The 19,505-nt window shown below is 35.6% G+C and overlaps 1 protein-coding gene across 12 annotated transcripts in view; it reads left to right on the top strand.

Annotated features, from left to right (window-relative positions):
- Positions 1-1,542: 1,542 nt before the first annotated feature.
- The window catches only part of LOC106873011 (uncharacterized), a 115,548-nt gene continuing 97,585 nt past the window's right edge, over positions 1,543-19,505 (top strand). For 5 of the 12 annotated variants that reach the window (XR_016239157.1, XR_016239156.1, XR_016239155.1 and 2 more), the window contains exons 1-4: positions 1,543-1,681; positions 13,695-13,737; positions 14,306-14,350; positions 18,141-18,389. Coding sequence is in view for 4 of the 12 variants with exons in the window: in XM_089345984.1 (XP_089202110.1) it covers positions 13,698-13,737; positions 14,306-14,350; positions 18,141-18,389 (334 nt within the window). In the remaining 8 variants the exon portion in view is untranslated. Of the gene's footprint in view, positions 1,682-2,076; positions 2,204-13,694; positions 13,738-14,305; positions 14,351-18,140; positions 18,390-19,505 lie in introns of those variants that run through there. The other 7 variants (XR_016239151.1, XR_016239153.1, XR_016239154.1 and 4 more) reach the window with 3 other exon arrangements.

Raw genomic sequence — 19,505 nt, 5'->3', positions numbered from 1 at the left:
TCTTTTTCATTGATTTTCAAAGACATATTTATATCTGCAGGGCAGCTAACCTCTAAATACATAGATTTTCCCTATAATCTCAGACAACAATATCCGGTCTGTTATGTTTACATTTCACAGACGATTTGAAGGGAATATTCCACCAGTATTCCTGGAGTTGGTGTTTATGAATGTATTCCATAACAGAGGGATGTTCCAAGTTTATTTCAGGACAGTCTTTGGGGGCGGGGATTGCATTGTAAGTTGTTTAGCAACAACATCGATCTGCATAAGGAGGTAATACCGTGATGACATTTTAGAACAGCGGCTAATCACATGCGTAATATCTTCCAGTGGAACATGATGTATCCTACAACATGCAGTTGCAGCTTGGGATTAAAAGAGCGTCACTGTCTCGCTCGTTCACCAGGTACTGTGTAGAAATCTCCTGCTCCCGATTTTCAAACGTGATGTGATGTGATGTAGTGATCATGGTTCCAGGAGAGGCTGTGTTTCGTGTCAATTCTACTATATACTTCACGCTGCCGTGCGACATACCCATGCATGGTCTATTTTTTGTATGCTGAGTGCTCTGCATCCAGGTTTTCTTGGAGGTGAGAGAGCCCAGCTGTTTTGGGGCTCTATAGGTGATCATCAGGAAGTGAGTGTTTCTTGAAGAGTTCACTGCCAACTCATACAATGTTGCTTACTTCATATTTTAAGACTGCATTAATATGTTTATTTTTGCTGCTGTTGTTTAGCAGGTGCTGCCTGAGTGATACTATAAGGCAGTCGAAGGCCGTTTGCGGTGATCTCGGGACTCTACCACCTTCATGTCTTTTTGAGTAAAACCTCTTAACCTCACTGTTTCTATGGAAGTTCCCAGTTGTTGTCAGGATTTTGCGGGTTTTGATATATATGGAGTGTGTGTGTGTGTGTGTGTGTGTGTGTGTGTGTGTACACACACACACACACACACACACACACACACACATATAATATATATATATATATATATATATATATATATTCCTTTATTCTTTTACTCTTTAATTGCGGCCATGCTGGAGCTCCATCTTAAAGGGGTTTTATTCGAACAAATCTGTCCCCGGATTGATACTTTCTAATCCCAGTACTTACTCTACCAGTTTTTGCCGAGCCGTTACGGGAACGTAAACACACTAGCATCGGTTGTAGAACAATAGTGGTATTGAGACAAACAAAGAAACAAATACAAATACACACAGACACACACACACACACACACACACACACACACACACACATATATATATATATATATATATATATATATATATATATATATATATATATATATATATATGTATATATATACCACACAGTCACGCCCGAGTCTTTGCAGACTTATTTTTATTTGTAAATATGACGCAATAATAGCAATAAATTTATTTCAAAAAGAATGCAATAAATAACAACAGAGGTGCTCATTGTACCTGGCTAACAATTTCTGTAACCTTACCACACATATTTTGCACGCAATGAAATAGATTCAGTGATGTCATACACGTAGGATGATACTGAATTAACAAAGGGAGTGGGAGTGAGTGACAGGCAGAGTGAGTAAGAGAAGGTTTTGTTCTGCTGTAAACAGGTATAATTCGAGGTCCTGCGCTTTAGAGTAACTGAGATACTGCTCTAAATAAAAGAACAAAATTTTAATGTAAGTTAAGTTTGGTTTATCGCTCTTTCTCTCTCTCTCTCTCTCTCTCTCTCTCTCTCTCTCTCTCTCTCTTTCTTTCTCTTTCTTTCACTCACTCACACACACACACACACACACACACACTCCCTCTCTTCTACACACAGACACACTTATAGTAATTATATTAATCAGATAACGAGAAGATGGCTTTGTGAAGCAATTTCTTACAACTCAACCTCGCCTATGGATGAACATCTAACACAATAAAACGCAGTGTCCTATCAGAAACAACTTGAGTAGGGCGAACTTTAGTTGAGGCTTAGTAAATGGTTTTTCTCTGCTGTAAGAAACTGCTATTTCAACCAAAATAAACCACAGTATTTTATCATAAATTATACTTATTTTCTCCATTACAGTCACACGCACCAACAAATATGTTTCATAAAATAAACTACGTAGACATCAGGTGGCTGAGACTAGTTGAAATAGACAAAAGCAACAAAGGGAGTGGTTGTGAGTGTTTTTCAGATTTAGTATTTGAAGGTAAGCTGTATTGCAAGCTTTTGTGCTCTGAAATACTTGGAAATTGAATCGTAATGTCAGTGCAAAATTTTATACTAGGATATGTTTAATTTTTTTAACACGCACGCACACACGCGCACACGCGTGCACACACACACACACACACACACACATACACACACACATAACTTACAATAAAATGCATAGTTTTTCAGGTCACTTAGACTAGTCAAATGAAATAAAAGAAAAAAGAGAAGTGGGAGTGTGTGACGGGAGGAGATTGCTTTTGCAGGCAAACTGTAAAGTGTGCCTTTGTGATCTGCAGTGACAGCTGTTCTAAATGTTATAAAATATCTTAATTTCATCTTAAGCAATATTTAGAATACCAATAACACACATACACATACACAATCACACACATGCATACACACATATACATGCATACACACGTAAGCACATGTACACACACACACACACACACACATACACACGCACACACACATATATATATATATATTCCTTTATTCTTTTACTCTTTAATTGCGGCCATGCTGGAGCTCCATCTTAAAGGGGTTTTATTCGAACAAATCTGTCCCCGGATTGATACTTTCTAATCCCAGTACTTACTCTACCAGTTTTTGAGATGTTTATAGATTTTTATATCTTAACTACGATGTGATCTTCTATAGATAGATTAGTTTAACGCAAATTCGATTTGATGTTTTATGAATAGATTACTCTAGTTTTGCTCAACTTTTGAGTTGTTGTTCATAGATTTGTATTTCTTAGCGTATGCTATGCACATTAGGGTAGAGCGAAGAATGCAACCTTCGAAATTTGTATCTACGCATCAATATTTTGTTGTAAATTTAGGATAAAAGAAAGTTGTATAAAGGATTTAGCGGTTAAATATTTTGTTCAACCTTCGCAATGCAATTGGAAATTTTAAAAATCATTATTTTTGGTCGAATTTTGGATTTCTTGCATTATAAATCGTAACGAATACATATTTCGACATAGCAGTATGCAAAACAGTAAGAGGTTTCATACCAAGATTCAATAGAATTGATTACTATCTTGAGGTTCCACATTGGCTATAAATAGAATGAATATGAATTTCTCTCCAGTGCAGCTGCAACGGTCATTGCATGTGGACGTACGGCGTACGTATGTGAAGGTTTCTGCATTTTATCTCCATTTTAGGATATTGTATTAAAATTAATGATCGTGTTAAATCTAGTGTTGGTTACATTTAATGGTGACTCATAAATATGTGTGTGTGTGTGTGTGTGTATGTATGTATATATATATACACATATGTGTGTGTGTATGTATGTATATATATATATATATATATATATATATGTATGTATATACACACATATATATATATATATATATATATATATATATATATATATATATATATACATATATACATATATATATATATATATACATACATATATATATATATATATATATATATATATATATATATATATATATATATATATATACATATATATATATATATATATATATATATATATACATACATACACACACACATATGTGTATATATATATATATATATACATACATACACACACACATATGTGTATATATATATACATACATACACACACACACACACACACACACACACACAAACACACATATATATATATATATATATATATATATATACAACGGGATTCTCTCTGTTTCCGTCTACCAGATATACTCACAAAGCCTTGGTTGTTCTGTGTCTATAGTTGAGGACACTTGAAGCTGCCACGCGCTGAGACTCTGCACTCAGAACAATTTGGCTGGAAAGCAATTTACTACCGAGCCAAGCCTTCGTTTTTGTTTCTGATTATTAACTTTCTTTATGTGAATTCGTGTATTGAAACAAATTTCTTCAAGGTAGATTCCTTCTGCTTTAACATGTTACACACTCACCGGTTCAGTTTCCACTCAATTATGTATGTGGTTGTGGTGTTTTAAAATATGAATTTCTTAAATGTACATCTTTAAGCTCCACAGCCCACTTGAAATTGTGAATAATGAATGAAAAATCAATTTATAACACGAAATTATGTGAAATAAATAGACTTTTCGTCATTGGTTTCTTTCTTATTGTTAATACTAGGTCACCGAATATGTGTTACATGAGGTCTAGATTACACAAAAGAATTAAAACTACGTGTAAACCAACTTTTGATTATTGACACATTTTGGTGATAAAAATAATTAGCATTTCCAATTTATTCGAAATAATTCCATATAACTAAATAATACGAATCAACCACTGGACGTTCTGTTTAGATACTGCTTAGTCTCTTCCACCAAAGATAATTTTTTGATTTGTCAGTTGATACAGTAAAAAGAATCTTGTTCTCTCTATGGTACTTTTCAGTCCCTTCTACAACTTCAGTTTTTAAAGGAGTTGCGCTTGCAACAGAAAATGTAAAATAAATCTTTTGTTGCATTATTTCTAAACACATTACACTTTGTTTCAAACGATGGCACATTTTCCTATTTTCCACAGATTTCAATAATGCTTGGTACTTTAGATAAACTGTAATAGTTTCGGTTTAACTGACTCAATTGTAATACAAGTGACAGATGCCTTTTACTAAAGAATTTTCCTTTCTGCTACAATCTTGACAATTTGTTTAATTGAAGGATCTTTCTCAACTACATTCGTTTCTTTTTCTTCTTCAAATATAACACATTTTAGTACGTCCATGTTAGTTGGTAAAACTCACTCGCTAAGATCACATGGAGTAACAAATTTTGGATATTCAGTATCATGACACGTTATTGATTTATGAGTCACCATTAAATGTAACCAACACTAGATTTAACACGATCATTAATTTTAATACAATATCCTAAAATGGAGATAAAATGCAGAAACCTTCACATACGTACGCCGTACGTCCACATGCAATGACCGTTGCAGCTGCACTGGAGAGAAATTCATATTCATTCTATTTATAGCCAATGTGGAACCTCAAGATAGTAATCAATTCTATTGAATCTTGGTATGAAACCTCTTACTGTTTTGCATACTGCTATGTCGAAATATGTATTCGTTACGATTTATAATGCAAGAAATCCAAAATTCGACCAAAAATAATGATTTTTAAAATTTCCAATTGCATTGCGAAGGTTGAACAAAATATTTAACCGCTAAATCCTTTATACAACTTTCTTTTATCCTAAATTTACAACAAAATATTGATGCGTAGATACAAATTTCGAAGGTTGCATTCTTCGCTCTACCCTAATGTGCATAGCATACGCTAAGAAATACAAATCTATGAACAACAACTCAAAAGTTGAGCAAAACTAGAGTAATCTATTTATAAAACATCAAATCGAATTTGCGTTAAACTAATCTATCTATAGAAGATCACATCGTAGTTAAGATATAAAAATCTATAAACATCTCAACATATAAACAATTGTCTAAAAACATCTCAAATATTTGAATCACACACAGTGATATTTCATAGATTAAAGTAATAGAAAAGCTTACACATTTTTGGGAGCTGTTAAATAGCTATCATATCGTCTATTATTATTATTATTATTATTATTATTATTATTATTATTATTATTATTATTATTATTATTATTATTATTATTATTGTTCAGTAGTTTTATTTTTATAACGTGCTTTCACTTCACTACCGAGCGAAGCTCTGCGTGCCTTGGGTATGTGCTGTGGTTTGCTGTGATGCTCTTATGGTTACTGTATTGAAAGTGTTTTGCGTAGGATGTGTGCAGTGCCCAGTAGTGCAATTTTCTGTATGTTATATATATTTGTAAGTCCTGGTATTTTTGTTATGTATTTGTCTGTATATTTTTTTATTATACCTAAGGCACCTACTATGATAGGAATTGTTTCTGTTTTTAGATTCCACATTCGAGTTATCTCTATTTCCAGGTCTTTGTATTTTGAAAGTTTTTCCATTTCTTTTAGAGAAACGTTGTCATCTGCTGGTATTGATACATCAATTAGAAAGCATTTTTTTCTTCATGATCTTTGACAACTATATCTGGTCTATGGGCCTTAATTTCTCTATCTGTGTGTATTGGCATATCCCGGAGTATGGTTGCTTTCTCGTTTTCTGTGACCTTTTCTGGCGTGTGTTTATACCATCTTTTTTCTGTTGTTATTCCATAGTGTTGGCATAGCTTCCAGTGTATATAGGTCCCAGCTCTGTCGTGTCTGTGAATATATTCCTTCTTAGCCAGGACTGGGCAGCCACAGATAATATGATTTATTGTTTCTTGTCCATCGCCACATATTCTGCAGTTACTTGTTATGTTTCTTTTCATTATATGTTTTTGGTAATTTCTGGTGGGGAGGCTTTGGTCTTGTGCTGCAATGAAAAATCCTTCAGTCTCTGCTTTGAGTCCTTAGCTTCTCAACCATTGCTGGGATTTTTCTGTCTATTTCTTTTGCATTTAGTTTAGCCCAGTATTTACCATGTAGGGGCATTTCTTGCCATTGTTTTATCATGGTCCGTTGCTGTTCTAGTTTTAGTTTGGATTTCATTTGTTTTATAGCTTTTGTTGTCTCTTCTTCTTCTTCTTCTTCTTCTTCTTCTTCTTCTTCTTCTTCTTTGTCGTATTTGTTAGATAGTATGATTTCTTGTTTGTATTTGTCAGCTTCCTTAAATACTGAAAACAGTTTTTTTTTTATTTTGCTCGTGCTTTGTGGCTATTTGTATTAGTTTTCCTTGCTTCTGAAGTAGGTATTTTTGCAGTCCTATGGTGGTTATTTTATAATAGTTTTCCAGCTGAATAAGACCCCCTACCTATATATACAGAAGAACGTTGTATATATAGCCTTTCTATGACAGATTTTGGGTGATGCATCCTAGATCCTATCATTATTTTTCTAGTTTTCCTGTCTATTTTAGATAGTTCGTTTAGTTTCCAGTTAAGGATATTGTAGCTGTAACTTATAACTGGGACGGCTAAAGTGTTAATACCTATTATCTTGTTTTTAGCATTGAGCTCAGTTTTTAGTATTGATCTAACTCGACTATAGTACTCTTTCTTTTTTTCTTTCATTTGTGTGTGTTGTATCCTATCTAGTTCATTGGCTCCTTAATATTTGTATGGTTGGCTTTCGTCAAGTTCTCTTATTTCATTGGCTTTATCTAGTGTGATGTTGCTACTCTTAACTAATTTTCCCCTTTTCAGGGTTGCTTTGGCACATTTTTCTAATCCGAATTTCATATCAATTTCCTTGGTAAAGCCATGTACTGTCTGTAGTAGTGTTTCCAGCTCTTTATCATTTCTAGCGTATAATTTTAGGTCATCCATATTTAAAAGGTGGCTGACTGTTTTGCCGTAACATTTGTATCCGCATCCAGTTCTATTTAGCAATTCAGTTAAAGGTTTGAGTGCCAGGCAGAACAGGAGTGGAGAGAGCGTCTCCCTGGAATATTCATTATTATTATTATTATTATTATTATTATTATTATTATTATAATTATAATTATAATTATTATTACTACTACTACTACTACTACTACTACAACAACTACTACTACTACTACTACTACTACTACTACTACTACTACTACTACTACTAACATTATTCATATACACTCAAGAGATTAGACTGATGGAAAAGAACAGCATCCTAACATCGGGCTACAAAAAGTAGCCTTAGAGGACAAGGATAATCTTATTTGGTTACAGCAAGTAACCTTAGATGCCAAGAACCCTCCTAAGTATCCTAGCTGTCCCTAATAACACTGTTTCTGTACTTGTATGAAACTGGATTTTATGCCTATTTCCTCTATCCATCTGTACAGATCTTTAAGGATAGTTCCGAATGCACCAATAACTACTGGGATACATTTCACCAGCAATTTCCATAGTCTCTGTAATTCAATAACTAGGTGCTGGTACTTTGCTAGATTTTCTATACCTCTCATATTGATTTTTCATCATCATTTGAAACTGTGATGTCAATTATCTGGCACTTTCTATTCTCTTTATCTACAACCAACAAATCAGGCTTTCTAGTTCTATTACTCTGTCAATCGGAATGTTAAAATCCCACAGCACCTTATTTTTCTTACTTTCTAGTATTTTACTAGGTTCCTGTTCATACCATTTATCAGTATGTTCAAATCCTAGACTTCTACGTAGCCCCCAGTGGATTGTCCTCCCTAGATTGTCATATCTTTTCTTGTAATCTTTCTGAGTCAGCACGATACATTTACTTACTAAATCAGTAAGCTTTCCTCTTCTGAACTGCATGATCTACATTCAGAATCTACTTGATTTTTGTCTTCTTTCACTTTTATTCAATTATTCCTTAATGCCTGATCCTGTGCAGCTACTAAGTAACTTTCTGTCTCTCACTTCTGCTTTCATTTCTGTATCCATAATTATGTCTCACTACTACATTTTGCTGAAACCATCTTTGGGAATCTACCATGCAACACCTCCTGCCAGTCAGATACTTTATGTTCATTTCTCTGTTTTTTAAGTTCGTTTGGTGTCTTGCTTTCCCTCTGTCTTGCTGTGACACTAGCAGCTTTCAATAAACTTTCTTCACTATTACCTACATATAAGTCTATATTACCTTGCTAATTCCACGCATTCTTCTACTGATATTAACTAACTTCCTTTCTATGTAGGTATAATCTTGGTACTCCTGCCCTTGGATGGAGTCCACTCATATTGCATTCTTTCCTAGCTTTGCTGATTCAGTTTTTGTCCAATCTACAAAAGCTGTTGAGTATCTAAGTAATGAAACCACCCAAGTATTTATAGACTTCACAATATCCGGACAATTTAATTTCGATTTCCTTAGCTACCGCATCCTTCTGATGTAGTCCTTAATTTTTGTTTTCATTTCTGTAGTTAGTACTCTGTCAAATTCTAATATTCTTAGATACTTATAACTCTCTCCTACTTTCAATTATATTAATGTCTGGCATTTTAATAATTGGATGCCTTCTCTAATGTCTACCTCTCGTCTAACCATGAATAATATTGCACTCTTACCTATCCCAAATTCCATGCTGAAGTGTCTTACAGTCTGTACTAAGGAATCTCTCCTTTCCATTCTTACTAAAAGGTTTCAGATCATCAATGTAGAACAAATTGTTAATTTTCCATTACTATTTCTGAACTGATACCTTGCCTTTGCCTTCCTTAGGGGCACCAAACATGCCTTCCTGAGGGGCACCGAACATGGGACAAATATTACAGGAGACAACGAGTTCCCCTTTTGATATTAACTTTCCCTAAGAGTGTGTCACCATAGTATACATCTACTTCCAATTTCTTCATGCTAAAGCTTATTTATTCTCTTATATTGTCTGCTATACTGAATATACTCAAACATTCACTTATCTATGAGTGTAGGATCATGTCATAGGCTTTCCTATAATGTATCCATGCTATTTGATTTTTCTTTCTAGCATTTATTTCTAGAACTGCTTTGTTTATACATATGAGATCATGCTTTCCTCTAACCACATTCCTGCTAGCTTTCTATTATTCTGGCATTACATTTTGGTTGGCATGGTGTTGGTTAATGTTTTCTGAAATCATTTCTATTAACAGCTTCCGCTCTAATAATAAGCAAATGATTGGTTTATAGTTGCTAGCCGTATTAGATATTTTTCATAACGAGTATTGTCCTTCATCTAGTAATCCAATCTGGTATTATTCACTATTAAAGTTGTTCCCTCAGCCTCTCGTGGCTATGATGTTCCCACACTACTTCTGGTGATGATCAGAGATGCACATGTGACAGGCTCAACTTTTTAAGGTCAAACAACTGACAAGCAAATCTATGGTATTGAGAGGAATATTTGCTGTAGCCCATCGTTTGTACCAAGACAAAACAATGACATAACACTGCCAATCAGTTAATTATTATTATTATTATTATTATTTTATGTTTGACTTTTGTTTTGCATTTGTACAAGTTGGATCCAAGTCTCACCCAGAGACCTCAAGAGACAACAAGTTAGAAGTTCATGTAGGTGTTATGCCTAGGGTACCATATATTTGGATTTGTACAGTTTTGTTCAAGTGAATGTTTAAGAAACCATAAGAAAATTATGTTTGCTTTAAAATTTGAGATCACATAGACAGTATTTTACGTAGGATATGGGCAGTTCCCATGAGCACTATCTTTTGGACTTCAGCCATTTTGGGGTTTCCTGGTATCTGAGCTAGGTAGTAATCAGCCCGTTTCGCTGTCATTCCCAGGGCACCTATGACAATAGGTATTGTTTTCGTCTTCAGATTCCACATTTTGCTAATTTCTATTTCAAGATCTTTATATTTGCTCAGTTTTTGGTAGGTCTTGACAGATACGTTTATATCAATTGGGACAGTCATATCAATGAGGAGGCATGATTTTTGTCTGAAGTCTTTCAGTATGATGTCTGGCCTATTTGCGTCTATCTTTCTGTCAGTTTGAATGGTGAAGTTCCAGAGGAGTGCAATGTGATCATTTTCAAGTACTGGGGGTGGTTTGTGTTCCCACCAGTTTTTATCATGGGGCAAGTCCAGGTTTTTGCATATTACCCAGTGAATATATTGTGCAGCTCTATCATGCCTGTTGAGATACTCTGTAGGCGCAAGCAGACTGCACATGGAGACAACATGATCGATGGTCTCATTTTGTTGTTGGCATATACGACATAATGGGGAGCTGCCGTTCTTTAATATGTTGGCCTGGTAGTTCTTTGTAGGTAGGCATTGATCTTGGGCTGCTATGATAAACCCCTCTGTTTCTGATTTCAATCCAGAGGCCATTAACCATTGGTGGGTAAGGGCTTTGTCAATATCTGCATTATTCGCTCTCTTTGGGTATTTGCCATTGAGAGGTTTTCCATGCCATTTTTCAGTCATAATAGCTAAGGCAGCAATTTTAGCACGGGTTTTCAAGCGCTTAGCTTTTTCTGTAGGTGTTTCTAGTTCGTCTAATTCTTGAATTTGTTGCAATTGGAATTCACTTAGATATTCCTTTGCCTGTTTTGTTACTGAGTAAGATGCTTTCTTGCTTTCATATTTTAAGACAAGTTTTAGCATCCAGTCCTCAGAGTTTTTCATATAGGTGTCTAGGCCAATTGTGGCTACCTTCATTGATAATGCCAGCTGTAGTAGTCCTCGACCTCCCTCTTTTCTTGGCAGATAAAGACGTTCTATATCTGCCTTAGGGTGGTGCATTCTATGCATTGTCAACAGTTTTCGTATTTTTCTGTCAACATTACATATTTCAGTAATTGACCAGTTAACGATGTTGAAACTGTAAGTCACGACTGGTATGGCTAGAGCATTGATCGCTTCGATCCTGTTTCTCGCGTTCAGCTCTGTCTTCAGTATTGCTCTCACCCTGCGATAACATTCTCTTCTGATCCTTTCCCTCATCACTGAGTGCTTGATATTGTCCCCTTCAATTACCCCTAGGTATTTGTAGCTCTCCGCTGGTTCTAACTCTTTTATGACATTTTGCTGGTCAAGGTTCACATTAGATGTATTTGTCATTTTTCCTTTGATAAAGATAGCTTTTGCACATTTATCAAGGCCAAATTGCATCCTGATGTCATCACTGAATTGTTTAACAATCGCTAGTAGGCCTTTGAGTTGTTGGTCATTTTTTGCAAAGAGCTTTAAATCATCCATGTAAATGAGATGATTTATATTTTTATCAAATATTTTATAACCATACTGTGCATCATTGAGCAATTTTGAGAGCGGTATTAGGGCTAGACAGAAGAGGAGTGGTGATAGTGAGTCACCCTGGAAAATGCCACATGAAATTCTTACATCTCCAGCATTTAGAGATTCATTGTCATTGTTCAACATCAGTGTGGTTCTCCATGATCTCATACTTACAGATAAAAAGTTTCGCAGAGTAGGAGCTATTTTATACATTTCCAGACATTTCCTAATCCAGCTATGTGGTAGGCTATCAAAGGCCTTTTTATAGTCTATCCAGGCTATTGACAAGTTTTTGTGTCGCTTGTGACAATCTTCTAAGATCATCTTATTGATGAGTAGCTGATCTTTACAACCATAAGATTCACGTTTACATCCCTTTTGCTCATTAGGGAATATGCTACTTTCTATTAAAAAACTATAGGTGTACTCGGTTAGGACAGATGTTAGCGTCTTATACATTGTTGTTAAGCAGGTTATGGGGCGATAATTTTTTGGTTCGTTTGTTTCCTCATTTTTTGGAAGCAGGAATGTTAAACCATTAACTAGCCAAGAGGGCATCAAACTAGGATTTTGCAAAACATCGTTGTAAAGTTTTGTTAGCAGTTCATGGCTTTCTGGGAAGGCATTCAACCAGAAGTTAGGAATTTTATCCTTTCCTGGAGACTTCCATTTGCTTGACCTCCTGAGAGCAGATCTTATATCTTCTACCCTGACCCCCTCCCACTTCTGCTCCTCTAAGGAGTCTAGGTCTGTAGCTATTCTATCAATCCAAGGGGCCTTTTCATTGTGTGTTTTATCTTCTGCCCAGATTTTATTCCAAAATTCTTGCACTTCTTCTTTTGATGGGACAGACTTTATTGTTACTGGTGTTTTCCCTATCTTCCTGTAGAACTTTTTGGGGTTATTTTTGAACATGTTATTATCTCGGAAGAATTTAACACGCTTTTCATACCTTGCTATGCGGGCAGCTTTAGCACATACCTTTTGCTTGATGGTTTCTATGGTGGCATCAATGTCAACTATGGTTTTCATGTTATATTTTTTCTTTAGTTTTTGGGTCTTTGTAGGTTTGATACTCTTGTCAAATTTAAGGTTTTTCAAACATTCTATGTCAGATCTAAGCAGCTTAATTTGGTGTTGAATGCGTTCTTGCCAAGAAGGCTTATTATTATTATTATTATTATTATTATTATTATTATTATTATTATTATTATTATCATTATCATCATCATCATCATCATCATCATCATCATCATTATTATTATGTTGTTTTTTTTCTTCTTTCTTCAAATTTTCTTCCATTTCTTGCCGAGTGTTTTCCGTATTATTATTATTATTATTATTATTATTATTATTATTATTATTATTATTATTATTATTATTATTATTATTATTATTCAGTAGTCTTATTTTTACAACGTGCTTTCACTGCACTACCGAGCGCAGCTCTGTGTGCGGTGCTTAGTAGTGCTATTTTCTGCATGTTATATATACTTGTTAGTCCTGGCGTTTTTGTTATGTATTTGTTTGAATGTTTTTTATCATAACTAATGCGCTCACTATGATACGGATTGTTTGTTTCTAGATTCCACATTCGAGTTACCTCTATTTTGCCTTTCATATTTTCGATAAATTACCTACCAGTTGAGTACTTGAGTCGATCTAATTGACTTAGCATTTTCCCCAAAATTGCTGGCGTTGTGACAAAATTTGAATGCTATGAAATGTTCTACCAGAGATATTTTGATTTCTGAACTTCTGTCAGTTGTTTTTATTTCAGATCATGGAAAGGTTTACGAGTCTGTTTCTCATGTTATTTCTGTGTAAGTTATTATTCTATAATTAATTTTTCAACATTAGATTCGTCTATCTTTTTGCTTTTACATCTTACATATATTCCTCCACTGCCAGGTTGAGGCACCGCCTTAGAGAACTTTGCATCGAATGAATCGACCCCAATATTATTATTAATTGTCTTTTTCTAATGCTTTACGTTTTAAAGTGTCGTTTTAATACAAAACGTCTTTTGTCGAACCCCTCAGTTATGCCACATCACAGATAACCACCTTTTGCAAGCAATATGCTGCAGTAATAGCGTCACAAGAAATTGATATGAAATTGGAATAGAGAGTTTAGTAGAGCTGTTACAAAAGGTTTTCTTCTTGCACGACCTGAATCACTAGGAAAGTACTAAATAGTTTAAAAGAATAGATGTGATACAGTAGGCGGAGAGCAAGCGTTTTGTAACATCTACGCTGGCTATACTATAACTCTATAAACTGTTTAATTCTATCTACAAATGTGAAAATTTGTATTAGTGTTACAAATGCAGAACAACTCTTTAGTTTATAAATTGTAAAAACTACAGTGGAAAATATCTTTATTTTACAGGTTCAGGATGTGAAGCTGCTGATGTACATGAAATTGTTCCAGATCGTAATTATATTTTCCAAACTTTCTTTTATTTTAAACTGTCATCATTGTAAAACTGTGAGGTAATATTTATGCCCACTTAAATGTGGAAGTTCGCTTAGAACAGAATATCCTGCAGTAGATACCATGAGGGAAGTTCTGGCATTGGGCGTCTCATGCAAAATGCAACATAATATCTCTAGTGGGGATATAGATCTTCTCTTCTTAAACACTGAGATTTCGACCTCCCTACTCCCGTAAATGATGACGCTCGGCTACAAGAGAGAGCAACCCATCTCTCCTCCACCGTTATATAGAATAACAGCATCAGAACAGGCTCTAGTGACACGATTATCCAGTGAGATTGTTAAATATATATATATATATATATATATATATATATATATATATATATATATATATATATATATATTTGCGACAGGTGCAACTTTAGTACCGAGAGATCGTACTTATTCCCACTAAAACATAGACGTTCTGTTAGAAAAAAACTATACTGCTTCATGTACCATGAGATAAACTCTCGTATCGGCTTTTGGTGCAAAATGTACTCTTCCTTCTATCGCCAGCGGGGATATAGGTCCCTCCATCTCAAACGATGAGATCCAGAACATATGATCTCGAACTTCCCTAGTTTCGTCAATGAATGGCAGATGCTCCAATCTGTGCTCTGTTTCTTTCACATTGCTAAAACTCTTTACTCATTAACTTTTTTCATGCTTATTGGTATTTAGCGAGGCTTAAAATTGAACCCGTGTGCCATTGCTGCATTTGACGTGGAACCAGCACCTGCGAATTCTACTTCGGCATGGTTTTTAAGACTGGATGTCATTACTAAACAAGTTAAGGTGTTTACTGGCTCATTTTTTATAAGATACCAGCACCTACGACATGTGTTTTGGCTTAGTTTGTACATATGGACGCCATTCCTGATGCCAATCATTACAGAAAGTGTACTGTGTGCATTGTACGGAACACCAAACCCGATAAGACTTGTCTTCGCAAGGTCTTTACGGCTGAATGCCCTCCCAAAGGCCAATCACATTACCAAATAAAATCCATGCTTTTTATGTGGCTCCTGCGTCGGCCAATTAAGTCTTTGTATTTTTTCTATGGCTAAATGTCTTTCCTAACACCAAACACTTTACAGAAAGTACTGAATTATTTTATTTGGCACAAATGTTATTGAGTGGTACCGGCCTGGTTGATTCTATGTGTCACTGGCAGGGTCGTTTTATGTGACACCGTCACGAGTACTTTTACGTGTATCATGATACAGCATCCCACAAGACAAGAGTCTCTCCACTGAGAAAGAGAGAGATGTAGAAGACATGCATTTATGCATCAACGAACACGATATTACTTAGCTTGGTGTGTCTCCTAAAGGACGGTAAACGGCCATAAATCTTGCTCCCTGGTCATATTTTCGATTAGGTCAAACGTTTGAAAATCCTTTCTAACCACTTCATCCCAGGTCTTCCTGGATCTGTCCGTTCTAACCGTTCCCTCAATAGTTTGTGACTGATACTTCTTGATGCTAATGTCCTCATCTGTTAGCATTATATGACCCTGCAACCGCGATCTTATCTCTTGCACTACATCTGATGCTTCGTAAATCCTGTTTCTCTCAAATCACTTTCTCTAATACATGCACACTGACATAACCCATCAAGAAGAGCATGCTGTCTTCTTTACTTTTAAGCCTTCCTATGCCCATGACCCACTGCCATGTCGCATAACTGTTTGTGCTGTTTGTATGCGGGTATCATACAATCTGCCTTCCACCCCGAACGAGAAGCCCTTTATTACCAATAAATGTAGCGGCTCTCTGAACTTTACCCAGTTGTTTGTTTTCTAGCAACTAGCTTTAAGAACTCCTTCCTCCACTGCTAACCATGTCACCTGAGTAACGAAGATTGTCAACTACTTCTAATGACTCCCCTGTCAGACATTTCAGGGAGCCTATTTTCTGTACATTTTTGGTGTTCAATGTACCTACACAGCTACCACATATAAATACCTTTGTCTCTGTTAATCTTCATTTTGTGCCACAGCAATTCTTTTGTATAAATAACATGCACAAGACACACCTTATAGAGTTTCTAACAATAACTTTTTTACATTTTGAACAGAGTCATCTCCGTAAAGGGATTAGTAATTTGTCCGTTTTCCTACTTACTAGGACTTCTAAATTTGCTAACTGAAATTTAAGGCCCTTTGATTCCAGACCTTTTATTCACACGTGAAATATAAATACTGACATACGTATATATATATATATATATATATATATATATATATACCCCAAATGTCTCATCTCAAGGACGCCTCATTTGTAACACCTCGAGTATTTTCAGGTCTTGTTTGAGGATGGTCAAGATTTCACCGATGTACAGAACTGGACAGGCAGAAACAGCGTGTGGAAACGTCGAATCTTGGTCATTGGAGAGATGGTGGGCTTCTTCCAGGACACCATCGAAAGGAAGCAGCGTAGAAGTCACAGTCCTGAAATCGATATTTCTGTAATCAGGGAGCCAAAGTATTTAAATATCAGAATTGCTCAGTTTGAATGTCATCAAAGAGCACAATGGCCGGAATAATTTGAGGTCTCTCTACTCTTTTACTTGTTTCAGTCATTTGACTGCGGCCATACTGCAGCACCGCCTTTAGTCAAGAAAATCGACCCAAGAACTTATTCTTTGTAAGCATAGTACTTATTCTATCGGTTTCTTTTTGCCGAACCGCTAAGTTACGGGGACCTAAACACACCAGCATCGGTTGTCAAGCGATGGTGGGGGGACAAACACAGACACACAAACACACATACATACATACATACATACATATATATATACAACGGGCTTCTGTCACTTTCCGTCTACCAAATCCACTCACAAGGCTTTGGTCGGCCCGAGGCTATAGTAGAAGACCGGAACCATGTGGTTGGTAAGCAAGCTACTTACCACACAGCCGACCAAATCTTAACAATATCTGAGAAAAATGCCAGCAACTGCTGATCATTTAAGAGCAAGTTCTGCAGAACAGATTACAGTGGTTTGGCCACGTGTGCAGGAGGAATACCGGAACCACAACAACTTTTGTGGCTGTAACACTGGGCAACCCGTCACAGCGCACCAAAGAAGACAAAAGCAAAACGAATACAAAACCTGAAATCGCTTCACCTTGACATCAAACATGTACAGTTGAGTGCCATGGATTGAAAAGCGTAGAAAAACTAATCGGCAGCCATAGCATGGTATTGTCTGAGAGGACAGCTTCCGTGTCAGGTCGAAAGTTACATAATAAAGGAGACAAAGAAGAAAAAGAAAGAAGAGGAGGAGGAGGCGGAGGGAGCGAAGTAGGAGAAGAAGAAGTAGAAGAAGAAGGAGAAGAAGGAGGAGGAAATGAAGAAGTAGGAGAAGAAGGAGGAGGGGGAGAATAATAATAATAATAATAATAATAATAATAATAATAATAATAATAATAATAATAATAATAATAAGAAGAAGAAGAAGAAGAAGAAGAAGAAGAAGAAGAAGAAATATTCCTGGAAAAACTTTTGAGTATGAAAGATGTTGAGTATATTATTTTTTAACTTTTAAAATTTCTCCTTTATTTTCGGCGGATGCAATCGTACAGTGGGTAGTTTTGCACACCAAATGGGTTTGGAGGTTTGTTAGCCTTAATTATGTATTTTAATTTTAATTTTCATGATGAGAATATCAAATTTGATGACGAAAATGCTTAAATCAACGATATAGCAAATCAAAAAACAGTATTGATTTCTTTGTTTCAGGAACAATTTGGTTGGGTGAAAGTGTAAATCTTTCCATTTCTATACCAAATATGAAGAGACCCATAGTTTGGCAAGGGAACAACCATCGATACGAGTGTGATTACACGTGTGCCGACAGTTCTTACTTCAAAGTCACGCAATATAACGATACCTCAATTCTGTGGATTGCGACTGTATTGTGGGAGTTTTCTAAATGGTATGTTCGGGATTACAATTTGGAATTCGGAGAAATCAAGTTAGACATAAACGGTAAGGAAATTCGTATACCTCCTGCCTCTTCCTTCTCCTCTTCCTCCCTGCCTTATTTCCATCTACTTCTCCTCTTCCTTCCACCTCCTCCTACCCACTCATTTCTTCTTCCTCGTTGAGGCATACACGAGGCGTTTTGTGAGCCCTCGAGGATATAGTAGAAATCACTTACGCAAGATGTTACGTATTGGGGGTTGTAAACCAAACTTCTTTCCACTCAGCCACACACACACACACCAACACACACACACACACACACACACACACACACACACACACACACACACACACACACACACACACACACATTTTGCTAAGGAATTGCAAAATCAATAATCACAGGCAGAACTCCAGATAAGCATGTTTCAAAATGAATTGTTGGCTGAGTAAAGAGAGAGTATAAGAACAAATGATTATCTTATGCACATTATAAGCTTACAGCTGTTTCTGCTATAAGATACAGTTGACTCAGAGCTGAGAGGAACTTGAATAAAGCATTTTAGCTTCATTGGAACCTTCCTCGAATACGAAGTGCAATTTATTTGGGAAAACGTTGAACCTGTTGCTATATAGGGACTGCATCAACAATGTTCATATATATATATATATATATATATATATATATATATATATATAAGATAGATAGACAGATAGATAGATAGATAAATAGATAGATAGAGAGAGAGAGAGAGAGAGAGAGAGAGAGAGATACATACATACATACATACATACATACATATATAAACAAGCTCACATTTGTTCATTTATTAGTGGCGAAATGCGTAGTTACAAATATGAAGATATCAGGTCATTAAGAATGAAATGTCCGATTTTCATAAGTACTAAGTTTGACAGTTCTTAACCCTAACGTTTTATCCTGACAATTCCTTTTCTTTACAACATTGAAGAGTTACATAATCAAATTCCAAAATGCAATTCGTAGTGTCTGATTATATTGTGAGATTTCTCCTGTAAATCAATTATTGTGAACCCATGGATAGATCAAGAATTCGTATTGTTTATTGATATGAGTTCCGTCGTGGAACAAATGCATCCCAGACAGCTCGAAACATCAATGGGGTGTTTGGTAATGATGTGGCAAATGAGCGTACTGTA

The sequence above is a fragment of the Octopus bimaculoides genome, chromosome 30 (assembly GCF_046866305.1).
Source record: "Octopus bimaculoides isolate indiv1 chromosome 30, ASM4686630v1, whole genome shotgun sequence".
In the NCBI taxonomy this organism is placed as follows: domain Eukaryota; kingdom Metazoa; phylum Mollusca; class Cephalopoda; order Octopoda; family Octopodidae; genus Octopus; species Octopus bimaculoides.
Note: the sequence above shows the minus strand (reverse complement) of the source record. Positions and strands in the feature narration are given on the sequence as shown.